At 45.6% G+C, this 26,054-nt stretch overlaps 1 protein-coding gene across 3 annotated transcripts in view; it reads left to right on the plus strand.

The window, feature by feature from the left end:
• Positions 1 to 26,054, plus strand: part of LOC106590443 (phospholipid-transporting ATPase IB) — a 120,415-nt gene that overhangs the window by 66,241 nt on the left and 28,120 nt on the right. For all 3 annotated transcript variants that reach the window (XM_014181490.2, XM_014181492.2, XM_045710739.1), the window contains 3 exons: positions 6,727 to 6,899; positions 21,396 to 21,579; positions 21,923 to 22,033. In XM_014181490.2, the coding sequence (XP_014036965.1) occupies positions 6,727 to 6,899; positions 21,396 to 21,579; positions 21,923 to 22,033 (468 nt within the window). The remainder of the gene's footprint in view (positions 1 to 6,726; positions 6,900 to 21,395; positions 21,580 to 21,922; positions 22,034 to 26,054) is intronic.

The following is a 26,054-nucleotide window of genomic DNA, read 5'->3' on the forward strand; positions in this document are numbered from 1 at the left end:
TACACCAAACTATCTCATAATAACAGTGTGATGGCCCCTCTACACCAAACTACCTCATAATAACAGTGTGATGGCCCCTCTACACCAAACTATCTCATAATAACAGTGTGATGGCCCCTCTACACCAAACTATCTCATAATAACAGTGTGATGGCCCCTCTACACCAAACTATCTCATAATAACAGTGTGATGGCCCCTCTACACCAAACTATCTCATAATAACAGTGTGATGGCCCCTCTACACCAAACTATCTCATAATAACAGTGTGATGGCCCCTCTACACCAAACTATCTCATAATAACAGTGTGATGGCCCCTCTACACCAAACTATCTCATAATAACAGTGTGATGGCCCCTCTACACCAAACTACCTCATAATAACAGTGTGATGGCCCCTCTACACCAAACTATCTCATAATAACAGTGTGATGGCCCCTCTACACCAAACTATCTCATAATAACAGTGTGATGGCCCCTCTACACCAAACTACCTCATAATAACAGTGTGATGGCCCCTCTACACCAAACTACCTCATAATAACAGTGTGATGGCCCCTCTACACCAAACTACCTCATAATAACAGTGTGATGGCCCCTCTACACCAAACTACCTCATAATAACAGTGTGATGGCCCCTCTACACCAAACTATCTCATAATAACAGTGTGATGGCCCCTCTACACCAAACTATCTCATAATAACAGTGTGATGGCCCCTCTACACCAAACTATCTCATAATAACAGTGTGATGGCCCCTCTACACCAAACTACCTCATAATAACAGTGTGATGGCCCCTCTACACCAAACTATCTCATAATAACAGTGTGATGGCCCCTCTACACCAAACTATCTCATAATAACAGTGTGATGGCCCCTCTACACCAAACTACCTCATAATAACAGTGTGATGGCCCCTCTACACCAAACTATCTCATAATAACAGTGTGATGGCCCCTCTACACCAAACTACCTCATAATAACAGTGTGATGGCCCCTCTACACCAAACTATCTCATAATAACAGTGTGATGGCCCCTCTACACCAAACTACCTCATAATAACAGTGTGATGGCCCCTCTACACCAAACTACCTCATAATAACAGTGTGATGGCCCCTCTACACCAAACTATCTCATAATAACAGTGTGATGGCCCCTCTACACCAAACTACCTCATAATAACAGTGTGATGGCCCCTCTACACCAAACTATCTCATAATAACAGTGTGATGGCCCCTCTACACCAAACTATCTCATAATAACAGTGTGATGGCCCCTCTACACCAAACTATCTCATAATAACAGTGTGATGGCCCCTCTACACCAAACTACCTCATAATAACAGTGTGATGGCCCCTCTACACCAAACTATCTCATAATAACAGTGTGATGGCCCCTCTACACCAAACTACCTCATAATAACAGTGTGATGGCCCCTCTACACCAAACTATCTCATAATAACAGTGTGATGGCCCCTCTACACCAAACTATCTCATAATAACAGTGTGATGGCCCCTCTACACCAAACTATCTCATAATAACAGTGTGATGGCCCCTCTACACCAAACTATCTCATAATAACAGTGTGATGGCCCCTCTACACCAAACTATCTCATAATAACAGTGTGATGGCCCCTCTACACCAAACTATCTCATAATAACAGTGTGATGGCCCCTCTACACCAAACTATCTCATAATAACAGTGTGATGGCCCCTCTACACCAAACTACCTCATAATAACAGTGTGATGGCCCCTCTACACCAAACTACCTCATAATAACAGTGTGATGGCCCCTCTACACCAAACTACCTCATAATAACAGTGTGATGGCCCCTCTACACCAAACTATCTCATAATAACAGTGTGATGGCCCCTCTACACCAAACTACCTCATAATAACAGTGTGATGGCCCCTCTACACCAAACTATCTCATAATAACAGTGTGATGGCCCCTCTACACCAAACTATCTCATAATAACAGTGTGATGGCCCCTCTACACCAAACTATCTCATAATAACAGTGTGATGGCCCCTCTACACCAAACTATCTCATAATAACAGTGTGATGGCCCCTCTACACCAAACTATCTCATAATAACAGTGTGATGGCCCCTCTACACCAAACTATCTCATAATAACAGTGTGATGGCCCCTCTACACCAAACTACCTCATAATAACAGTGTGACGGCCCCTCTACACCAAACTACCTCATAATAACAGTGTGATGGCCCCTCTACACCAAACTATCTCATAATAACAGTGTGATGGCCCCTCTACACCAAACTATCTCATAATAACAGTGTGATGGCCCCTCTACACCAAACTATCTCATAATAACAGTGTGATGGCCCCTCTACACCAAACTATCTCATAATAACAGTGTGATGGCCCCTCTACACCAAACTATCTCATAATAACAGTGTGATGGCCCCTCTACACCAAACTATCTCATAATAACAGTGTGATGGCCCCTCTACACCAAACTATCTCATAATAACAGTGTGATGGCCCCTCTACACCAAACTATCTCATAATAACAGTGTGATGGCCCCTCTACACCAAACTACCTCATAATAACAGTGTGATGGCCCCTCTACACCAAACTATCTCATAATAACAGTGTGATGGCCCCTCTACACCAAACTACCTCATAATAACAGTGTGACGGCCCCTCTACACCAAACTATCTCATAATAACAGTGTGATGGCCCCTCTACACCAAACTATCTCATAATAACAGTGTGATGGCCCCTCTACACCAAACTACCTCATAATAACAGTGTGATGGCCCCTCTACACCAAACTACCTCATAATAACAGTGTGATGGCCCCTCTACACCAAACTACCTCATAATAACAGTGTGACGGCCCCTCTACACCAAACTATCTCATAATAACAGTGTGATGGCCCCTCTACACCAAACTACCTCATAATAACAGTGTGATGGCCCCTCTACACCAAACTACCTCATAATAACAGTGTGATGGCCCCTCTACACCAAACTACCTCATAATAACAGTGTGATGGCCCCTCTACACCAAACTATCTCATAATAACAGTGTGATGGCCCCTCTACACCAAACTACCTCATAATAACAGTGTGATGGCCCCTCTACACCAAACTATCTCATAATAACAGTGTGATGGCCCCTCTACACCAAACTATCTCATAATAACAGTGTGATGGCCCCTCTACACCAAACTACCTCATAATAACAGTGTGACGGCCCCTCTACACCAAACTACCTCATAATAACAGTGTGATGGCCCCTCTACACCAAACTATCTCATAATAACAGTGTGATGGCCCCTCTACACCAAACTACCTCATAATAACAGTGTGACGGCCCCTCTACACCAAACTATCTCATAATAACAGTGTGATGGCCCCTCTACACCAAACTATCTCATAATAACAGTGTGGGTGTTAGATGAAGTAATCCTGACAACAGGCACAAGGTTCTTCATTTTTTAATTGAGGTTCTTACCTAAAAATTGTTGAAGGTTAATTTATGAATGCAAGTCCCTCTGGATTAGAGCATCTACTATGTTACTAAAATGTAAATGTACATTTGTAGATGTATTACATTTTTATTGCTTAGAGAAAATGTGATGTTTGTGTTTAGTCTGTGATTCCCAGAATGAGGAGATTCTGCTGGGGCAGATGGATGGGACTTTATCTGACTGTGCCCCTAAACACAAGCACACGCTCACATTTTCACACAGTCTCACACACACAGGGACTTTGATTTGCAGAACTCTGACAACCGGTAATATCCTTTCATTCTCTTTGTTTTACTCTCCCCTTGTTTGGGAGAAGGTAAATGCAAACAGGAGTTCTGGACTAGAAGAGAAACACAGTCCAAGGCTGAGAGAACAAGAGAGGAGCGACAGCACGTTGCTGGATATGTTTTGGATGTGTGTGTGTGTGTGTGTGTGTGTGTGTGTGTGTGTGTGTGTGTGTGTGTGTGTGTGTGTGTGTGTGTGTGTGTGTGTGTTTGAGTGAGTGTATACATTTTGGAGGTAAGCAGGGGGCAAAAAGAATGTTGGTCTGGGCGAAAGAAAGGGTGTGTGTGTGTGTGTAGTTTCTCCCACACTCTGGTCAGTTGACAGAGGAGTCATATCAGTTCAGATCACAGGGATGAGCTGGGGTCATCTGACTGGAAATAATCCTGTCTTCTCTGTGGGTTCATTGAATCCATAAAGGACGATCAATGTCTGTGTTTGTGCCTGGGACTGTGGTTTTGAATGTCTACATCTATCTGATGTTATATACTGAACATTGTGAAAGTGTGTGTCTGTTTACAGTTTGAATGTACAGTGTATACATGTTCTGTAAATCTGTGTTTGTGTGTGGATTAAGTCTTGTATTACTCAAGTGTGTGTATGGATTAAGTATGTGTGTGTGTGTGTGTGTTTGTTTGTTCTCCTGTAAGTGTGTGTGGGCTGTGTGTTCATTCTCGTGTGTGTGTGTGTGTTCATTCTTCTGTAAGTGTGTGTGTGTTCATTCTTCTGCAAGTGTGTGTGTCGTTCTCCTGTAAGTGTGTGTGGTGGTGTTGTGTGTGTGTTCGTTCTCCTGTAAGTGTGTGTGGTGGTGTTGTGTGTGTGTTCGTTCTCCTGTAAGTGTGTGTGGTGGTGTTGTGTGTGTGTTCGTTCTCCTGTAAGTGTGTGTGGTGGTGTTGTGTGTGTGTTCGTTCTCCTGTAAGTGTGTGTGGTGGTGTTGTGTGTGTGTTCGTTCTCCTGTAAGTGTGTGTGGTGGTGTTGTGTGTGTGTGTTCGTTCTCCTGTAAGTGTGTGTGGTGGTGTTGTGTGTGTGTGTTCGTTCTCCTGTAAGTGTGTGTGGTGGTGTTGTGTGTGTGTTTGTTCTCCTATAAGTGTGTGTGGGCTGTGTGGTGGTGTTGTGTGTGTGTTCGTTCTCCTGTAAGTGTGTGTGGTGGTGTTGTGTGTGTGTTTGTTCTCCTATAAGTGTGTGTGGGCTGTGTGGTGGTGTTGTGTGTGTGTGTTCGTTCTCCTGTAAGTGTGTGTGGTGGTGTTGTGTGTGTGTGTTCGTTCTCCTGTAAGTGTGTGTGGGCTGTGTGGTGGTGTTGTGTGTGTGTGTTCGTTCCTGTAAGTGTGTGTGGTGGTGTTGTGTGTGTGTTCGTTCTCCTGTAAGTGTGTGTGGTGGTGTGTGTGTGTGTGTGTTTGTTCTCCTGTAAGTGTGGTTTGTGTGTGTGTTTGTTCTCCTATAAGTGTGTGTGGGCTGTGTGGGTGTTGTGTGTGTGTTCGTTCTCCTGTAAGTGTGTGTGGTGGTGTTGTGTGTGTGTTTGTTCTCCTATAAGTGTGTGTGGGCTGTGTGGTGGTGTTGTGTGTGTGTGTTCGTTCTCCTGTAAGTGTGTGTGGTGGTGTTGTGTGTGTGTTTGTTCTCCTATAAGTGTGTGTGGGCTGTGTGGTGGTGTTGTGTGTGTGTGTTCGTTCTCCTGTAAGTGTGTGTGTGTGTGTGTGTGTGTGTGTGTGTGTTTGTTCTCCTATAAGTGTGTGTGGGCTGTGTGGTGGTGTTGTGTGTCTGCCTGGCCACATGGTTCTCATTAGAGGCGATGGGATGTTTGTTTTCTCTATTAGTCTGTTCCTTTATTATCAACAACTCCTTCAAAACTGCCCCAAACTACAGCCCCATAAACAGGTCCAACAAACACAACCAGGACTGCACGCATAAAGTATGTGTGTGTGTGTGAGATTTGTGCCTGGGTATCAGCGAATGTATTTAACTGTGTGCTTCAGACTTCAGATTGTGCTGCTACTGATGTATAGAGGTTTATATTGCCCCGAGCAGCAACCTCTATTATTAAGATATGGATATCTCCTTCTCCCTGCCTCACTCAGTCCTTCCCTTTCACAATATTGGGCTATATTTCTCCCTCTACTGTCTCACTCTCTGCTCTTTGTCCCTCTACTGTCTCACTCTCTCCTCTTTGTCCCTCTACTGTCTCACTCTCTCCTCTTTGTCCCTCTACTGTCTCACTCTCTCCTCTTTGTCCCTCTACGTTTTGTCCCTCTGTCTCACTCTCTCCTCTTTGTCCCTCTGTCTCACTCTCTCCTCTTTGTCCCTCTACTGTCTCACTCTCTCCTCTTTGTCCCTCTACTGTCTCACTCTCTCCTCTTTGTCCCTCTACTGTCTCACTCTCTCCTCTTTGTCCCTCTGCTGTCTCACTCTCTCCTCTTTGTCCCTCTACTGTCTCACTCTCTCCTCTTTGTCCCTCTACTGTCTCACTCTCTCCTCTTTGTCCCTCTACTGTCTCACTCTCTCCTCTTTGTCCCTCTACTGTCTCACTCTCTCCTCTTTGTCCCTCTACTGTCTCACTTCTTTGTCCTCTGTCTCACTCTCTCCTCTTTGTCCCTCTACTGTCTCACTCTCTCCTCTTTGTCCCTCTACTGTCTCACTCTCTCCTCTTTGTCCCTCTACTGTCTCACTCTCTCCTCTTTGTCCCTCTACCGTCTCACTCTCTCCTCTTTGTCCCTCTGTCTCACTCTCTCCTCTTTGCCTCCTGCTTTCACTCTCCCTCTTTCTTCACTCTTTCTCAGTCCCTCCGGCCTGTTAATGTACGTGTGTGTGTGTGTGTTGATTTTCGATTGTATACTTTTGCATCTCCATTTCTGCTTAAAACCTGTAGATGAAGAATATATACCGTGTGTGTGTGTGTGTGTGTGTGTGTTGAACCCCCCTCTTTCTCTTGCCCTCCCCAGGCAACACGTGCCACCCTGACAGCCCACTGTACGTCTCTGGGTGACTCTCTGAGGAAGGAGAATGAGTTGGCTCTGATCATCGATGGACAGACCCTGAAATACGCCCTGTCCTTCGAGCTCCGCCAAGCCTTCCTAGACCTCGCCCTGTCCTGCAAGGCCGTCATCTGCTGCAGGTAAGAGACACACTCGCACACACATCCTATTCTGCATCTGCTTCATGTAGGACACACACACAGGGAGGAAGGAGAGCGTAGGACTGTGTGTTGGGCTTGGGGTGTGTTGGGCTTGGGGTGTGGTGTTGGGCTTGGGGTGTGTTGGGCTTGGGGTGTGTTGGGCTTGGGGTGTGTTGGGGGGTTGGGGTGTTGGGCTTGGGGTGTGTTGGGCTTGGGGTGTGTTGGGCTTGGTGGGTGTTGGGGTGTGTTGGGCTTGGGGTGTGTTGGGCTTGGGGGTGTTGGGCTTGGGGGTGTTGGGATTGGGGGTGTTGGGATTTGGGGGTGTTGGGCTTTGGGTGTGTTGCGGGTGTGTTGGGCTTGGGGGTGTTGGGCTTGGGGGTGTTGGGCTTGGGGGTGTTGGGGTTGGGGGTGTTGGGGTTGGGGGTGTTGGGCTTGGGGGTGTTGGGGTTGGGGGTGTTGGGCTTGGGGGTGTTGGGATTTGGGGGTGTTGGGATTTGGGGTGTGTTGGGATTGGGGGTGTTGGGATTTGGGGTGTTGGGATTTGGGGTGTTGGGCTTGGGGGGTGTTGGGGTTGGGGTGTTGGGCTTGGGGGGTGTTGGGCTTGGTGCTGACTATAAAGGATCTGGTTGTTTTTTAATAGCTGTTAGTAAATGACTGTAGATCATAAAATCGTAAATGACTGTAGATCATAAAATCTTGGCATGGATCTCAGAGTGGTTAGTGGAATACACCGCACCACATGGAAATGTCAAAATCATGACTCACTTACTGCTATTATCCCACCACAACACACACACACACACACACACACACACACACAGTTGAAGTCGGAAGTTTACATACACTTAGGTTGGAGTCATTAAAACTCGTTTTTCAACCACTCCACAAATTCTTGTTAACAAACTATAGTTTTGGCAAGTCGGTTAGGACATCTACTTTGTGCATGAAACAAGTAATTTTTCCAACAATTGTTTACAGGCAGATTATTTCACTTATAATTCACTCTATCACATTTCCAGTGGGTCAGAAGTTTACATACACTAAGTTGACTGTGCCTTTAAACAGCTTGGAAAATTCCAGAAAATGATGTCATGGCTTTAGAAGCTTCTGATAGGCTAATTGACATCATTTGAGTCAATTGGAGGTGTACCTGCAGATGTATTTCAAGGCCTACCTTCAAACTCAGTGCCTCTTTGCTTGACATCAAAGGAAAATCAAAAGAAATCAGCCAAGACCTCAGAAAACAATTGTAGACCTCCACAAGTCTGGTTCATCCTTGGGAGCATTTTCCAAACACCTGAAGGTACCACGTTCATCTGTACAAACAATAGTACGCAAGTATAAACACCATGGGACCAGGCAGCCGTCATACCGCTCAGGAAGGAGCGTTCTGTCTCCTAGAGATGAACGTACTTTGGTGCGAAAAGTGCAAATCAATCCCAGAATAACAGCAAAGGACCTTGTGAAGATGCTGGAGGAAACGGGTACAAAAGTATCTATATCCACAGTAAAACGAGTCCTATATCGACATAACCTGAAAGGCTGCTCAGCAAAGAAGAAGCCACTGCTCCAAAACCGCCGTAAAAAAGCCAGACTACGGTTTGCAACTGCACATGTGGACAAAGATCGTACTTTTTGGGGAAATGTCCTCTGGTCTGATGAAACAAAAATAGAACTGTTTGGCCATAATCACCATTGTTATGTTTGGAGGAAAAAGGGGGAGGCTTGCAAGCCGAAGAACACCATCCCAACCGTGAAGCACGGGGGTGGCAGCATCATGTTGTGGGGGTGCTTTGCTGCAGGAGGGACTGGTGCACTTCACAAAATAGATGGCATCATGAGGTAGGAAAATGATGTGGATATATTGAAGCAACATCTCAAGACATCGGTCAGGAAGTTAAAGCTTGGTCGCAAAAGGGTCTTTCAAATGGACAATGACCCCAAGCATACTTCCAAAGTTGTGGCAAAGTGGCTTAAGGACAACAAAGTCAAGATATTGGAGTGGCCATCACAAAGCCCTGACCTCAATCCTATAGAAAATGTGTGGGCAGAACTGAAAAGCGTGTGCGAGCAAGGAGGCCTACAAACCTGACTCAGTTACACCAGCTGTCAGGAGGAATGGGACAAAATTCACCCAACTTATTGTGGGAAGCTTGTGGAAGGCTACCCGAAACGTTTGACCCAAGTTAAACAATTTAAAGGCAATGCTACCAAATACTAATTCAGTGTATGTAAACTTCTGATCCACTGGGAATGTGATGAAAGAAATGGAAGCTGAAATAAATCATTCTCTCTACTATTATTCTGACATCTTAAAATTAATTGGTGATCCTAACTGACCTAAGACAGGGAATTCTTACTAGGATTAAATGTAAGAAATTGTGAAAAACTGAGTTTTAAATGTATTTGGCTAAGGTGTATGTAAACTTCCCACTTCAACTGTATGTATGTGTATACAGTGAGGGGGGAAAAAGTATTTGATCCCCTGCTGATTTTGTACGTTTGCCCACTGACAAAGAAATTATCAGTCTATAATTTTAATGGTAGGTTTATTTGAACAGTGTGAGACAGAATAACACCAAAAAAGTCCAGAAAAACTAATGTCAAAAATGTTATAAATTGATTTTCATTTTAATGAGGGAAATAAGTATTTGACCCCCTCTCAATCAGAAAGATTTCTGGCTCCCAGGTGTCTTTTATACAGGTAACGAGCTGAGATTAGGAGCACACTCTTAAAGGGAGTGCTCCTAATCTCAGTTTGTTACCTGTATAAAAGACACCTGTCCACAGAAGCAATCAATCAATCAGATTCCAAACTCTCCACCATGGCCAAGACCAAAGAGCTCTCCAAGGATGTCAGGGACAAGATTGTAGACCTACACAAGGCTGGAATGGGCTACAAGACCATCGCCAAGCAGCTTGGTGAGAAGGTGACAACAGTTGGTGCGATTATTCGCAAATGGAAGAAACACAAAAGAACTGTCAGTCTCCCTCGGCCTGGGGCTCCATGCAAGATCTCACCTCGTGGAGTTGCAATGATCATGAGAACGGTGAGGAATCAGCCCAGAACTACACTGGAGGATCTTGTCAATGATCTCAAGGCAGCTGGGACCATAGTCACCAAGAAAACAATTGGTAACACACTACGCCGTGAAGGACTGAAATCATGCAGCGCCCGCAAGGTCCCCCTGCTCAAGAAACCACATATACATGCCAGTCTGAAGTTTGCCAGACCTTAATCCCATAGAAAATCTGTGGAGGGAGCTGAAGGTTCGAGTTGCCAAACGTCAGCCTCGAAACCTTAATTACTTGGAGAAGATCTGCAAAGAGGAGTGGGACAAAATCCCTCCTGAGATGTGTGCAAACCTGGTGGCCAACGACAAGAAACGTCTGACCTCTGTGATTGCCAACAAGGGTTTTGCCACCAAGTACTAAGTCATGTTTTGCAGAGTCAAATACTTTTTTCCCTCATTAAAATGCAAATCAATTTATAACATTTTTGACATGTGTTTTTCTGGATTTTTTGTTGTTGTTATTCTGTCTCTCACTGTTCAAATAAACCTACCATTAAAATTATAGACTGATAATTTCTTTGTCAGTGGGCAAACGTACAAAATCAGCAGGGAATCAAATACTTTTTTCCCTCACTGTGGAATATATATATATATATATATACTGCCTCCATCTGTCCCTTCATTCATACAATGTACTCTTAAAGTCTCCTAGAATATTTTCATTCCCTTTTTTAGTCATGTTTCCACGTCAAACAACTGTGACAGTTGTGTGTGTGTGTGTGCGTGGAGGGAAGTAATTGACTCTCCCTAGCATAAAAGCCATATCCGGACTCAGGTCTCCAAGGCCTTACAAAATAGCTCCATTCCTCCCTCCCCCTCTTTTTGTTCCTCTGTTTTCTTCCTGCTCCCCCCCGGCCCTCTCATGGTAGAGGTGGCTGTGATCCTCTCCTGCTGTTTGTGTGTATGTTATGGCTGTTGTATCATCTCCGCTGGGCTATCGTTTATCAGTGAGAGAGAGAAGAGAGCGAAGAGGAGAGAGAGATCTATATCTGTGTGCTACCTATATCCCCCCACACTTTAATGAAGACAGCTTCTCCATCCTGAAGGGGGAAATCAATCATTACCAGGCCCAGGGACATGTACTAGTCTGTGGCGACCTAAATGCCAGAACCGGACAAGAACCTGACACCCTCAGCACACAGGGGGACAAACACCTGCCTGGAGGTGACAGCATTCCCTCCCCCATATGCCCCCCTAGGCACAATTACGACAACATTACCAACAAAAACTGGTCAGAACTCCTGCAGCTCTGTCGCACACTGGGTATGTACATAGTCAATGGTAGGCTTCGAGGGGACTCCTACAGTAGGTACACATATTGCTCATCTCTTGTCAGTAGTACTGTAGAATACTTTTTCACTGACCTCTACCCAGAGTCTCTCAGAGCGTTCAGTCAGCCCACTGACACCCCTATCAGATCACAGCAAAATCAGTCTACTTGAACAGAGCAATACTCAATCATGAGGCATCAAAGCCAAAGGAACTGAATAATATAAAGAAATGCTATAGATGGAAGGAAAGTAGTGTGGAAACCTACCAAAAACCAATTACAACTTTTTGGACAAAACGTTCCACTGTAATAGTGAAGGTGTAAACTTGGCAGTAGAAAACCTAAACAGTATATTTAACCTCTCAGCTTCCCTATCAAATCTAAAAATGTCAAACAGAAAACCGAAGAAAATGAACAATAATGACAAATGTTTTGATGAAGAATGCAAAATCCTAAGAAAGAAATTGAGAAACCTTTCTGTCCAAAAACATATAGACCCAGAAAACCTGAGCCTACGCCTTCACTATGTTGAATCACTTAAACAATACAGAAATACAGTACGGAAAAGAAGGAACAGCACGTCAAAAATCAGCTTAATGTAATTGAAGAATCCATATACTCGGCTGAGTCGCGGAAAGAGCCAGAGACTGTCAGGGAGGCAATGGAGAAGTTGGAGAGAGAGAGAGAGAGAGAGATGTTGTGCAAGTGTGTTCTGCTCAACATCCGACCAGAGGATCCGGTTAGCAGTCTGGTGCAACCTGTGTCCCCAGTCCGGTACGTCCTGTGCCTGCTCCTCGCACTCGCCCTGAAGTGCGTGTCCCCAGTCCGGTACGTCCTGTGCCTGCTCCTCGCACTCGCCCTGAAGTGCGTGTCACCAGTCCGGTGCCACCTGTACCGGCTCCACGCACTAGGCCTCCAGTGCGCATCCACAGTCCAGAGCTTCCGGCGACGGTCCACAGTCCAGAGCTTCCGGCGACGGTCCACAGTCCAGAGCTTCCGGCGACGGTCCACAGTCCAGAGCTTCCGGCGACGGTCCACGGTCCGGAACCTCCAGCCACGGTCCGGAACCTCCAGCGACGGTCCACGGTCCGGAACCTCCTGCGACGGTCCACGGTCCGGAACCTCCTGCGACGGTCCACGGTCCGGAGCTTCCAGGCACGGTGTCCAGTCCAGCTCCAAGGCGGGAGCCTTCCTCTGCGCCGATGCCCAGTCCAGGCATGGCATCCAACCCAGCTCCAGGGCCGGAGTCCTCCTTTGCGCTGGTGCCCAATCCAGGCACGGCATCCAACCCAGCTCCATGGCAGGAGTCTTCCTTTGTGCCGATGTCCAGGCACGGCATTCAGCCCGGCGCGGTGGCCGGATCCGGGGTCTGGGCGGGGCTACGACCTGCACCGGAGCCGCCACCGACACTAATCACCCCCCCTACCATCCCCATTTGGTTTCAGATTTTGCGGCCGGAGTCTGCATTTTTGGGGGGGTACTGTCACGCCCTGACCATAGAGAGCCCTTGGTTCTCTATGGTGTAGTAGGTCAGGGTGTGACTAGTGGGTGTTCTAGTATGTCTATTTCTACGTTGGTGCTAATATGGTTCCCAATTAGAGGCAGCTGTTTATCGTTGCCTCTGATTGGGGATCATATTTAGGTAGCCATTTCCTCACCTGTGTTTTGTGGGATATTGTTTGTGTTTAGTTGCCTGTGTGCACGTCATGACTTCACGTTTCGTTGTTTCTTTATTGTTTTGTTTGTTTCACGGAGATTAAAAATATGTAGAACTAAACTCACACTGGGCCTTGGTCCGCTCATTACGACGATCGTGACAAGCACCCAGATCTTCTGCACAGATTCTGTCAGACCTGGGCCCTGACAGTAAATCTCAGTAAGATAAAAATAATGGTGTTCCAAAAAAGGTCCAGTTGCCAGGACCACAAATACAAATTCCATTTAGGCACCGTCGCCCTAGAGCACACAAAAAAACAATACATACCTCGGCCTAAACATCAGTGCCACAGGTAACTTCCACAAAGCTGTGAACGAGCTGAGAGACAAGGCAAGAAGGGCCTTCTACGCCATCTAAAGGAACATAAAATGTGACATACCAATTAGGATCTGGCAAAAAATACTTGAATCAGTAATAGAACCCATTGCCCTTTATGGTTGTGAGGTTTGGGGTCTGCTCACCAACCAAGAATTCATAAAATGGGACAAACACCAAATTGAGACTCTACATGCAGAATTCTGCAAAAATATCCTCCGTGTCCAACGTAAAATACCAAATAATGCATGCAGAGCAGAATTAGGCCGGTACCCGCTAATTATCAAAATCCAGAAAAGAGCTGTTAAATTCTACAACCAACTAAAAGGAAGCGATTCCCAAACCTTCCATAACAAAGCCATCACCTACAGAGAGATGAACCTGGAGAAGAGTCCTCTTAAGCAAGCTGGTCCTGGGGCTCTGTTCACAAACACAAACAGACCCCACAGAGCCCCAGGACAGCAACACAATTAGACCCAACCAAATCATGACAAAACAAAAATATAATTACTTCACACATTGGAAAGAATTAACAAAAAAAACTGAGCAAAATAGAATGTTATTTGGCCCTAAACAGAGAGTACACACTGGCAGAATACCTGACCACTGTGACTGACCCAAACTTAAGGAAAGCTTTGACAATGTACAGACTCGTTGAGCATAGCCTTGCTATTGAGAAAGGCTGTCGTACACAGCCGGTCTTCTCTTGAGAGCCAGGTCTATGTGCACACTGCACACAAAATGAGGTGGAAACTGAGCTGCACTTCCTAACCTCCTGTATGACCATATTAGAGACACATATTTCCCTCAGATTACACAGACCCACAATGAAAACAAACCCAATTTTGATAAACTCCCATATCTACTGGGTGAAATACCACAGCCTGCCATCACAGCAGCAAGATTTGTGACCTGTTGCCACAAGAAAAGGTCAACTAGTGAAGAACAAACACCATTGTATGTCTTTATTCTTTTTGGAACTTTTGTGAGTGTAATGTTTACTGTTGCATTTTATTGTTTATTTCACTTTTGTTTATTATCTACTTCACTTGATTTGGCAATGTTTAACATGCGTTTCCCATGCCAAATATGCCCTTAAATTTAAATTGAATTGAGAGAGAGAGAGACATATTTCCCACAGATCACACAGACCCATAAAGAATTTGAAAACAAATCAAACATTGATAAACTCCCATATCTGTTAGGCGAAATACCGCAATGTGCAATCACAGCAGCAAGATGTGTGGCCCGTTACCATGAGAAAAGGGCAACCAGTGGAACACAACATTGTAAATACCACCCATATTCATCTGTTTCCTCATCTTCCCCTATTATTCGTACTACAACTATTTGCATATTGTTCAAACACTGTACGTGGCTGATAATATAACATTTGAAACGTTTTAATCCCTTTGAAACCTGTATGAGTGCAATGTTTACTGTAGATTTTGGAATGTTTTTGTTGACACTGTTTGTTTCTCATCACCTTTGTTTATTGTTTATTATTTCAGTTGCGTTGGCAATGTAAACATGTTTCCCATGCTAATAATACCCATCGTAATTGAAAGAGACCATGCTAATAAATCCCCTTTGAATTGAGAGAGAGAACTAACAACAACATCAATTACAAAACGCATAAAGATGATAATTATTGGAAAAGACAAGTGGGTACGAGTTGAAGAGGGAGAGCAAATGAAAGGAGATGCAGGAAGAGTTGGCAGCGTAACAGTAAGACTTCACACACAAACTCATGAGGTTTTTGTTTTGTGGTTTCCATCAGGTAGCAGGAAACCATGAATCACTGCCGTGCTTAAAATAACCAAAATGGCTTCCATTTAGAGCCAATTCCCAAGGTAAAAGTTTGCATTAACCAAAGATCTAGGATTAGATTTGACTGCCCCAGCTCCTAACCTGAACCGTTACATGGATAGAAATATCTCGGACCCTGCATCAGTGGTTTAGGGTAGGTTTTCCCAAACTCGGTCCTGGGGCCCGACTTGGGTGCAAGTTGAGTTTTCGCCCTAGCACTACACAGCTGATTCAAATAACCAACTCCTCATCAAGCTTTGATTACTGGAATCAGCTGTGTAGTGCTAGGGCAAAAACCAGGAGGAGACCCAGGGGGGGTCCAGGACCGAGTTTGGGAAAGCCTGGTTTAGGGGAACCGCTTCCCACTAATTGATTTATGTAGTTGTTCAGTCATTATGATAGCTGATTGAGGTACTCACCCTCTTAACCAGTAACCCTCTCTGTCTGTCTGTCTGTCTGTCTGTCTCCTAAACCAGTTCTGTCTCCACACAGACAATGAGATGAGGAGCCCAGGGGAAAGGGACTAGGGAAATTCAGACTGTTTGTGTGTGTGCGTGTATAACAGACAGTATGCCTGTGGAAGACATGGCTCCTATTACTATCTGTATGTCCGTTTTGTAGGCCTGTAGTCAGACCAGGACCCACAGTGATTTAACGCCCCAACAAGGAACAGTCTTTCTGGGATAAGAGGGAGCAGGCCTGGGTGGGTATGGAGCAAATCTCTACACCAGCATGTAACCTCTCTATCTCTATCTATCTCTCTCACACACACACACACACACACACACACACACACACACACACACACACACACACACACACACGGCAGGCCAGGGGACAGCCAATGAGTCAAAAAGATGCTCTGTGTGTTCTAAGCAAGACCATGGCCCGGTCAAGCTGAAACTGCAGAGCTGGGTGGTCCACTTAGCATTCTCACACACACACACAATTTCCGAGGGGAAACCTTCAGAGAGATTTGGCTGGAGAAGTCGATGTTGATAGACGAGCTGCGCCTCTGCTCTCTGAGGTGTGTCTGTCGGTCTGTGTGCGTGACAGAGTGACTCAACAGTCAGCCTGGTCTCAGAGACTAGATCTCTCGCTCTCTTGCTGTGTTAACATTATCTACTTCACTTGATTTGGCAATAAACAAAAGTGAAATAAACAATAAAAATGTACATTAAACATAACACTCACAAAAGTTCCAAAATAATAAAGTCATTTCAAATGTCATATGTACAAATAGTTATAGTACAAAAGTGAAAATAAATAAACATAAATATGAGTTTACAATGGTGTTTGTTCTTCACTGGTTGCCCCTTTCTTGTGACAACAGGTTACAAATCATGCTGCTGTGACTGCACAGTGTGGCATTTCACCCCATAGATATGGGAGTTTATCAAAATTGGGTTTGTTTACAAATTCTTTGTGGGTCTGTGTAATCTCTAATATGGTCATTGATAAACGAGTTTTAATGACTCCAACCTTCAGCTGTAGGTGCTGCTGTAGGCCATCGTTGGTTGGGGACAGAAGCACCACATCATCAGCAAACAGTAGACATTTGACTTCAGATTCTTGTAGGGTGAGGCCAGGTGCTGCAGACTGCTCTAGTGCCCTCGACAATTCATTGATATATGGACGGTTCTGTATTTATTTTCTTAGTCAACCTTGTCTTCTGTTTCGTTGTGTTCTTGAACGTAGCCCTGTCTTTCATTTTTGTTCATTGATTTCACCTGTGTTAGTTACTCACCTGGTCTCATCTGCTCCTTATTTAGTTCAGTTCATTCTGTTTGTGCCTTTGTGAGGGATTGTTCGTTTTGACTCTACTAAGCCTGTTCCTAGCTCATTTGTGAGAACCAGTTATAGTCCTAGTTTTGATTCACCTGCCTGTTTGCCTACCTGTGTATGACCAAGGCGAAATAAACACCTGCCGCGCTCTGTGCATGAATCTACACCTTGTTCTCCCTGAGTATTCAATACAATATATATGTTGAAGAGGGTGGGGCTTAAGCTGCATCCCTGTCTCATCCCACGGCACTGTGGAAAGAAATGTGTGTGTTTTTTGCCAATTTTAACCGCACACTTGTTGTTTGTGTACATGGATATTATAATGTTGTATGTTTTTTCCCCCAACACCACTTTTCATCAATTTGTATAGCAGACCCTCAAATTGAGTCTTATCTTTTTGAAATCAAAAAAGCATGAGAAGACTGCCTTTTTGTTTGTTTGTCTATTAGGGTGTGCAGGGTGTTCTGTCGTATGGTAATTTGGTAAAAAGCCAATTTGACATTTGCTCAGTACATTGTTTTCACTGAGGAAATGTACGAGTCCGCTGTTAATGATAATGCAGATGATTTTCCCAAGGTTGCTGTTGATGCATAACATACGGAAGTTATTGGGGTCAAATTTGTCTCCACCTTTGTGGATTGGGGTGATCAGTCCTTGGTTCTAAATATTGGGGAAGATGCCAGAGCTGAGGATGATGTTAGAGTTTAAGTATAGCCAATTGGAATTTGTTGTCTGTATATTTTCGTCATTTCATTGAGGATACCATCAACCCACAGGCCTTTTTGGGTTGGAGGGTTTGTATTTTGTCCTTTCGTACATTCAAGGTAATTGGAGAATCCAGTGGGTTCTGGTAGTCTTTAATAGTTGATTCTAAGATCTGTATTGGATCATGTATATGTTTTTGCTGTTTGTTCTTTGTTCTTTGTTATTGGTACAACAAGATTGGAGAAGTAGTTTACCCATACATCTCCGTTTTGGATAGATAACTCTTGTTTGTTTAGTGTTTTGCAGTTTTCCCAGAAGTGGTTAGAGTCTACGGACTCTTCAATTACATTGAGCTGATTTCAGACGTGCTGTTCCTTCTTTTTCCGTAGTGTATTTCTGTATTGTTTAAGTGATTCACCATAGTGAAGGTGTAGACTCAGGTTTTCTGGGTCTCTGTGTTTTTGGTTGGATAGGTTTCTCAATTTCTTTCTTAGGTTTTTGCATTCTTCATTAAACCATTTCTCATTTGTTAATTTTCTTTGGTTTTCTGTTTGACATTTTTAGATTTGATAGGGAAGCTGAGAGGTTAAATATACTGTTTATGTTTTCTACTGCCAAGTTTACACCTTCACTGTTACAGTGGAACGTTTTGTCCAGGAAGTTGTTCTAAAAGGGATTGAATTTGTTGTTGCCTAATTGGTTTTTGGTAGGTTTCCACACTACTTTCCTTCCATCTATAGCATTTCTTTATATAATTCAGTTCCTTTGGCTTTAATGCCTCATGATTGAGTATTGCTCTGTTCAAGTAGACTGTGATTTTGCTGTGATCTGATAGGGGTGTCAGTGGGCTGACTGACAATCCTCTGAGAGACTCTGGGTTGAGGTCAGTGATAAAGTAGTCTACAGTACTACTGCCAAGAGATGAGCTGTAGGTGTACCTACTGTAGGAGTCCCCTCGAAGCATACATTTGACTATGTACATACCCAGCGTGTGACAGAGCTGCAGGAGTTGTGACCAGTTTTTGTTGGTTATGTTGTCATAGTTGTGTCTAGGGGTGCATATGAGGCAGGGAGTGCTGTCACCTCCAGGTAGGTGTTTGTCCCCCTGTGTGCTGAGGGTGTCAGGTTCTCGTCCAGTTCTGGCATTTAGGTCGCCTCAAACTAGTACATGTCCCTGGGCCTGGAAATGATTGATCTCCCCCTCTAGGATGGAGAAGCTGTCTTCATTAAAGTATGGGGATTCTAGTGGGGGGATATAGGTAGCACACAGGAGGCCATTTTTCTCTGATGAGATCATTTCCTTTCCAAGTCCAGGTTGCTGCTCTTTAGGTCAAAGGCAGATGGCCACGGGCCTTGGATATTCCAGGCTGAAATAGTGAAGGCTTTGTGTACCATAAAGTGTCCAATTTTGTTAGTCGTGTGGTTTGGCCTCAGACCAGTAAGTGTGAGCAGAGCCTGCTGAGAATCTGGTATATGCCATTGGCTTGGGCTAGTGTTAGAATGGGGGTTGGGTCTGTTTGCCTGTTCATGGCCTGGGCGTATGTGTGACTTTCATGTTGAGGCCCTCTTTGCCAGAGTGGGGTGCATGGGGTGGGCAGGAGTGGCGTAGGTCTGATCTGAGGGGGCCTAAATGGGGTGTGGGCATGTTTGACTTGGGGGGGGGGGGTGTGGATGTGGCTGGTGGTGCTGTGGTCTGGATGTGGGTCCTCTATGTGTAGGTCTGGGGGGGGGGGGTCCTGGCAGGTCTGGGAGAGTGTCTCGCTGGTCTGGGCGGGGTATCTGTTGATCTGTTGCTCCTGTGTGAGGTGTTGGGGCTGCGGTTGAGGGCAATGTCCTTTAGGGTCCGGGCGAAGGTGGGCACTGCTGCCTTGTATAGATGGACCTGGTCAGGGTGGAGTGGTGGGCCAGGTAAACATTTGGTTTTGAGGCACAGTCACGGGAAATACTTGCGTTTACGCGCTGTATGGTAGCAGGGTGGAAGTCTTTTCATGGTAGAAAGGTGGAGATAACCACTTGTGCGTTGGGGAATGTAGAATAAGCTTTTTCAATCACTCCCTTGAGTGCTGTGGCCACCGTTTCCTGCTGTGCTCTCAGGTGGTTTTTGTGCCTGTGTCTATTATTATGTGGCTGGGTGACCCTAGTTGGTCTTCAGACTGAAGGTATAGGGCATGCAGGGTGTTTGGACACCAGAGTTTAGAGACTGTTTGCGTCCATTAGGAGTACAATCAGTGGCTTGTGTATGTCCTCAGTGGGTGTGGGGGGGATCTGGAGGGCTATCAGGGTGGCTGACAGGGGGGGCTGCTCAGAGGGGGTGGGATACCCTGGACTTGGGCTTCTTCATTTGTCTGTCCTGCTGTGATGTTGAGGCTATGGTCAGGGTCTGGGGTGGACTGTTCTGCTGTGGTGTCAAGGCTTTGGTCAGGGGCGGAGGTTGGCTGTTCTGCTGGCTTCTCTGCGGGCTTGGCCAGCTCTCAAATGGGTTGTTCTCTGTCACACGCCATCCCCCTCACCCTCTCCTCCAGCACTCTGATCCTCTCCTCTAGTGCTCTGTTCTTCTCCTGATTAATCTCCTATTGATGTTGTCTCACCACAGTCCAGAGTGCAGATATGTCTCTCTCCACCTCCAGCTCTTGGGGTCTGGTTGATGGGTGTTGTTGAGCTGGACAATTTTTTTTATGCTGACTGGCATGTGTTCACTTGCTGTTCCAGCTCAACCTGCCTTACCTCCAGCTGGGTGAATGCATCATTCACTTCAATCAGGGAGTAGTACTCTGGGCTGGGATATTGACTTTCCGCTTGGTGTTGCTCGTCTGTGGGGTTGTATAATGAAGAGGTCTGGTCTGACACTCTCAGGGTGGGGGTATCTTTCTCAAGAGAGAGCTTATCCTGCTGAGCTCTCTTGGATTAGGTGACAGTCCAGCTGAAACTGTTTGGGGTTTCCCTGTACCATTACTGTTCCAGACTTGTACAAGTTGACATTGGCTGACTCAGAATCCTCGTTGTCTAGTATCCTGAGTTTCCACCCATCGCTAACACCCAGCCCCCCCCCCCCTTTATAGAGGGGTAGTGTGTTAATATAGCACTGCGCCATGCCAGGGGATGGTCTGTGTGGAAGATTAAGTTGCTTATGTTCCCATTGTTATAATAGTCAGATTTTCAATAAGGAGCTTATTGGTATTATTTTCATGCCTTTGCATTTTTTACATTGAGGTTACTGTATTGTAATGACCTCTGAACAGTGGGAGGGGGCTTCAAAGGCCTCTGCATTTGGGTGGGGGAGGCTGTGAGACTCTCCTGCCATTGTTGGGCTCAAGGGATTTGACACCTCTCACTTCACACCTCAGTGCTAATTGAAGTTGCAGTCAGATATGTTCTGTCTTAGTATTCAGTCCTTATAAAGTAAAATATGTAGTTGTAATGTATTTTTCTTCTTGACTTTAAAAGTCTAAACACTACTCACTCAGTTCCAGGTTGGATGGTGTTTTCAGGTTTCTGTTTGTTTGCCAGAGCTTTTGCTGTATAGCTTGGAAATAAGAATCTTAGTAGTAGGAGGAATCCTAGGAATGGAATCCTTCCAGGAAATGTTTTCCAAAATCAGGTTGTAGGTTTGGAGTTTTGATTTGGAGTGAATGTTTTGTTGTGGAGGGTAGTATCCTGTATATGTCCCTGCCGAAAAATCCAACTTTATCCAAATAAAACATTTTTTTTTTCTGGTTGTATTTTACCCTGTCTGTTTTTTCCAGACTCCAGACATCTTTTACTTTTGGTCGTTGATGTTGTTATAACTTTTTTCTAACTGGTCTCGCTCTCTCTCTCTCCAGGGTGTCTCCCCTCCAGAAGTCTGAGATAGTGGACATGGTGAAGAAGCATGTGAAGGCCATCACTCTGGCCATAGGAGATGGGGCCAACGACGTGGGTATGATCCAGACTGCCCATGTAGGGGTTGGCATCAGTGGCAACGAGGGCATGCAGGCAACCAACTCCTCTGACTACTCCATCGCACAGGTAACACACACACACACACACAGACACACACTAAGTAGAGAACGGAAGAGGGGGGGAAAGGGAGGAGGGGAGTGGGAGAAGCTAGTTGAAGTATTCAGTGAGAGCAAGAGGAATCTCTCTCTCTGTTTATCTGTCTTTACCCCTCAGGTGTCTACTACTGCTTATCTCTTTGTCTCACCCGCCCCCCCTCTCTCTCTCTCTCACTCACTCACCCCCCCCCTCATCACTCCCCTTTCTGTTGCTAGTTTTCCTACCTGGAGAAGCTGTTGCTGGTCCATGGGGTGTGGAGTTATAACCGTGTATCCCTGTATCTCTCTCCCCCTCCCCCTCTGACTGGTCCTAGTTTTCCTACCTGGAGAAGCTGTTGCTGGTCCATGGGGCGTGGAGTTATAACCGTGTCACTAAGTGTATCCTCTACTGTTTCTATAAGAATGTGGTGCTCTACATCATAGAGGTAAGACACACCCCTCCCCCTCACCGTCCCACCCCTTAACCCTCACCTCGCTCACCCTTCAACCCTCCCTCCCTCCCTCCCTCCCTCCCTCCCTCCCTCCCTCCCTCCCTCTCTCAACCTTCAACCCTCACCTCTCCCATCCTTCAACCCTCACCTCTCCCACCCTTCAACCCTCACCTCCCCATCACCCCTCCCACATATAGACTGTACCTTATAAATGCCGTCCAGTAATGTTTTGAAGATGTATTACTATTTAAAACAATGTTTTACATTAGTAGAAGCTGGACCCATTTGGAGAGAGACTAACTCCCTTTCCCTCCTTAGACCAATCCCTTTTCTCTCTCTCTCTCTCTCTCTCTCTCTCACACACACACACACACACACACACACACACACACACACACACACGCACACACACATATTAACAGAGACATTTTGCAGCTGTTTGTCGAAATGTTTGACAATGACGGATGAGGTGCTCCTCTGGTGTCTGCTTTCTGTCTACACACACACACACACACACACACACACATGGTCGGTCAGGGACTGTGTGTGTGTGATGGGTCAGGGGCATTTTGGAGGGTGATTTGTCAGCTGTGCCGCCTTCTCTGTCTAACATGAAGGATGCCAGCAGGTGCAGACCCTCTACCTTCTACCACAATGTCCCTCTCCCTCAGGGCTAAGGATGTGTGATTATCACACGTAATTGGCTGCCCGCAGAGATCTGTAGGTCAAGGGACATAGACAGTCTCTGTCCACAAAGCAGAGATACAGAGTGGTGTGTGTTGTTGGGGGGGGGGGTTGGGTTGACAGAGCAGGCGGGCGCTCCACTGTATGCTCCAGGAACCTCACCACACTCTGATCAGTCTGTCTCTGTATGGATGGATGTTTTTGTAGATACCTTTAGCATTGGGTAGTGTGAACTGATCCTAGATCTGTAATCTGCATTGCCTTCAGAAAGTATTCATACCCATTGACTTATTCCACATTTTGTTGTGTTACAGCCTGAATTCAAAATGGATTCAATATACACTGCTCAAAAAAATAAAGGGAACACTTAAACAACACAATGTAACTTCAAGTCAATCACACTTCTGTGAAATTAAACTGTCCAGTTAGGAAGCAACACTGATTGACAATACATTTCACATGTTGTTGTGCAAATGGAACAGACACCAGGTGGAAATTATAGGCAATTAGCAAGACACCCCCAATAAAGGAGTGGTTCTGCAGGTGGTGACCACAGACCACTTCTCAGTTCCTATGCTTCCTGGCTGATGTTTTGGTCACTTTTGAATGCTGGCGGTGCTTTCACTCTAGTGGTAGCATGAGACGGAGTCTACAACCCACACAAGTGGCTCAGGTAGTGCAGCTCATCCAGGATGGCACATCAATGCGAGCTGTGGCAAGAAGGTTTGCTGTGTCTGTCAGCGTAGTGTCCAGAGCATGGAGGCGCTGCCAGGAGACAGGCCAGTACATCAGGAGGCGTGGAGGAGGCCGTAGGAGTGCAACAACCCAGCAGCAGGACCGCTACCTCCGCCTTTGTGCAAGGAGGAGCAGGAGGAGCACTGCCAGAGCCCTGCAAAATGACCTCCAGCAGGCCACAAATGTGCATGTGTCTGCTCAAACGGTTAGAAACAGACTCCATGAGGGTGGTATGAGGGCCAGACGTCCACAGGTGGGGGTTGTGCTTACAGCCCAACACCGTGCAGGACGTTTGGCATTTGCCAGAGAACAACAAGATTGGCAAATTCGCCACTGGCGCCCTGTGCTCTTCACAGATGAAAGCATGTTCACACTGAGCACGTGACAGACGTGACAGAGTCTGGAGACGCCGTGGAGAACGTTCTTTTGCCTGCAACATCCTCCAGCATGACCGGTTTGGCGGTGGGTCAGTCATGGTGTGGGGTGGCATTTCTTTGGGGGGCCGCACAGCCCTCCATGTGCTCGCCAGAGGTAGCCTGACTGCCATTAGGTACCGAGATGAGATCCTCAGACCCCTTGTGAGACCATATGCTGGTGCGGTTGGCCCTGGGTTCCTCCTAATGCAAGACAATGCTAGACCTCATGTGGCTGGAGTGTGTCAGCAGTTCCTGCAAGAGGAAGGCATTGATGCTATGGACTGGCCCGCCCGTTCCCCAGACCTGAATCCAATTGAGCACATCTGGGACATCATGTCTCGCTCCATCCAGCAACGCCACGTTACACCACAGACTGTCCAGAAGTTGGCGGATGCTTTAGTCCAGGTCTGGGAGGAGATCCCTCAGGAGACCATCCGCCACCTCATCAGGAGCATGCCCAGGCGTTGTAGTGAGGTCACACAGGCACGTGGAGGCCACACACACTACTGAGCCTCTTTTTGACTTGTTTTAAGGACATTACATCAAAGTTGGATCAGCCTGTAGTGTGGTTTTCCACTTTAATTTTGAGTGTGACTCCAAATCCAGACCTCCATGGGTTGATAAATTGGATTTCCATTGATTATTTTTGTGTGATTTTGTTGTCAGCACATTCAACTATGTAAAGAAAAAAGTATTTAATAAGATTATTTCATTCATTCAGATCTAGGATGTGTTATTTTAGTGTTCCCTTTATTTTTTTGAGCAGTATATTTCTTCTCTCTCACCCATCTACACACATAATGACAAAGTGAAAACATTTTTCTAGAAATTGTTGCAGATTTATTACAAATCAAATACAGGGGCCTCCCGAGTGGTGCAGCGGACTGAGGTACTGCATCGCCGTGCTTGAGGTGTCACTACAGACCCGGGTTCGATTCCAGGCTGTGTAGGGCGGCGCACAACCATAGGGCGGCGCACAATTGGTCCAGCATCGTCCGGGTTAGGGGAGGATTTGGCCGGGGGTGCTTTACTTGGCTCATCGCGCTCTAGTGACTCCTTGTGGCAGGCCGGGCGCCTGCAGGCTGACTCTGGTCTTCAGTTGAACGGTGTTTCCTCCGTCACATTGGTGCAGCTGGCTTCCGGGTTAAGCGGACAGGTGTTAAGGAACTCGGTGTGGCAAGTCATATTTAGGAGGACACATGACCCGATCTTCGCCTCTTTCGATCCCGTTGGGGAGTTGCAGCAATGAGATAAGATCGTAATTGAAATTGGGAGAAAAAAGGGGGTTAAATACAAAAAAGATACATATATAGTACCAGTCAAAAGTTTGGACACGCCCATCATTCATGTAGTAATCAAAAAAGTGTTAAACAAATCTAAATATATTTTATATTTGAGATTCTTCAAAGTAGCCACCCTTTGCCTTGATGAGAACTTTGCAAACTCTTGGCATTCTCTCAACCAGCTTCATGAGGTAGTCACCTGGAATGCATTTCAATTAACAGGTGTGCCTTGTTAAAAGTTATTTTGTGGAATTTCTTTCTTTCTTAATGCATTTGAGCCAATCAATTGTGTTGTGACAAGGTAGGGATGGTATACAAAATATTGCCCTATTTGGTAAAATATCAAGTCCATATTATGACAAGAACAGCTCAAATAAACAAAGAGAAACGACAGTCCATTTATTTAAGACATGACTGTGATTTATTTTGAATTCATGGCACAATTAACCAGCATGGCTACCACAGCATTCTGGTTTGCGCTTACTGGGACTATCATTTTGGTTTTTTTAACAGGATAATAACCGCAAACACACCTACAGGTTGTGTAAGGGCTATTTGACCAAGAAGGAGAGTGATGTAGTGCTGCATCAGATGACCTGACCTCCACAATCACCCGACCTCAACCCAATTGAGATGGTTTGGGATGGACCGCAGAGTGAAGGAAAAGCAACCAACAAGTACTCAGCATATGTGGGAACTCCTTCAAGACTGTTGGAAAAGTATTCCAGGTGAAGCTGGTTGAGAGAATGCCAAGAGTGTGCGAAGCTGTTATCAAGGCAAAGGGTGGCTACTTTGAAGAATCTCAAATATAAAATATATTTTGATTTGTTTGAACACTTTTTTTGGGTTACTACATGATTCCATATGTGTTATTTTAAAGTTTTGATGTCTTTACTA

The sequence above is a fragment of the Salmo salar genome, chromosome ssa29, assembly GCF_905237065.1.
Source record: "Salmo salar chromosome ssa29, Ssal_v3.1, whole genome shotgun sequence".
Classification (NCBI taxonomy): Eukaryota; Metazoa; Chordata; class Actinopteri; order Salmoniformes; family Salmonidae; genus Salmo; species Salmo salar.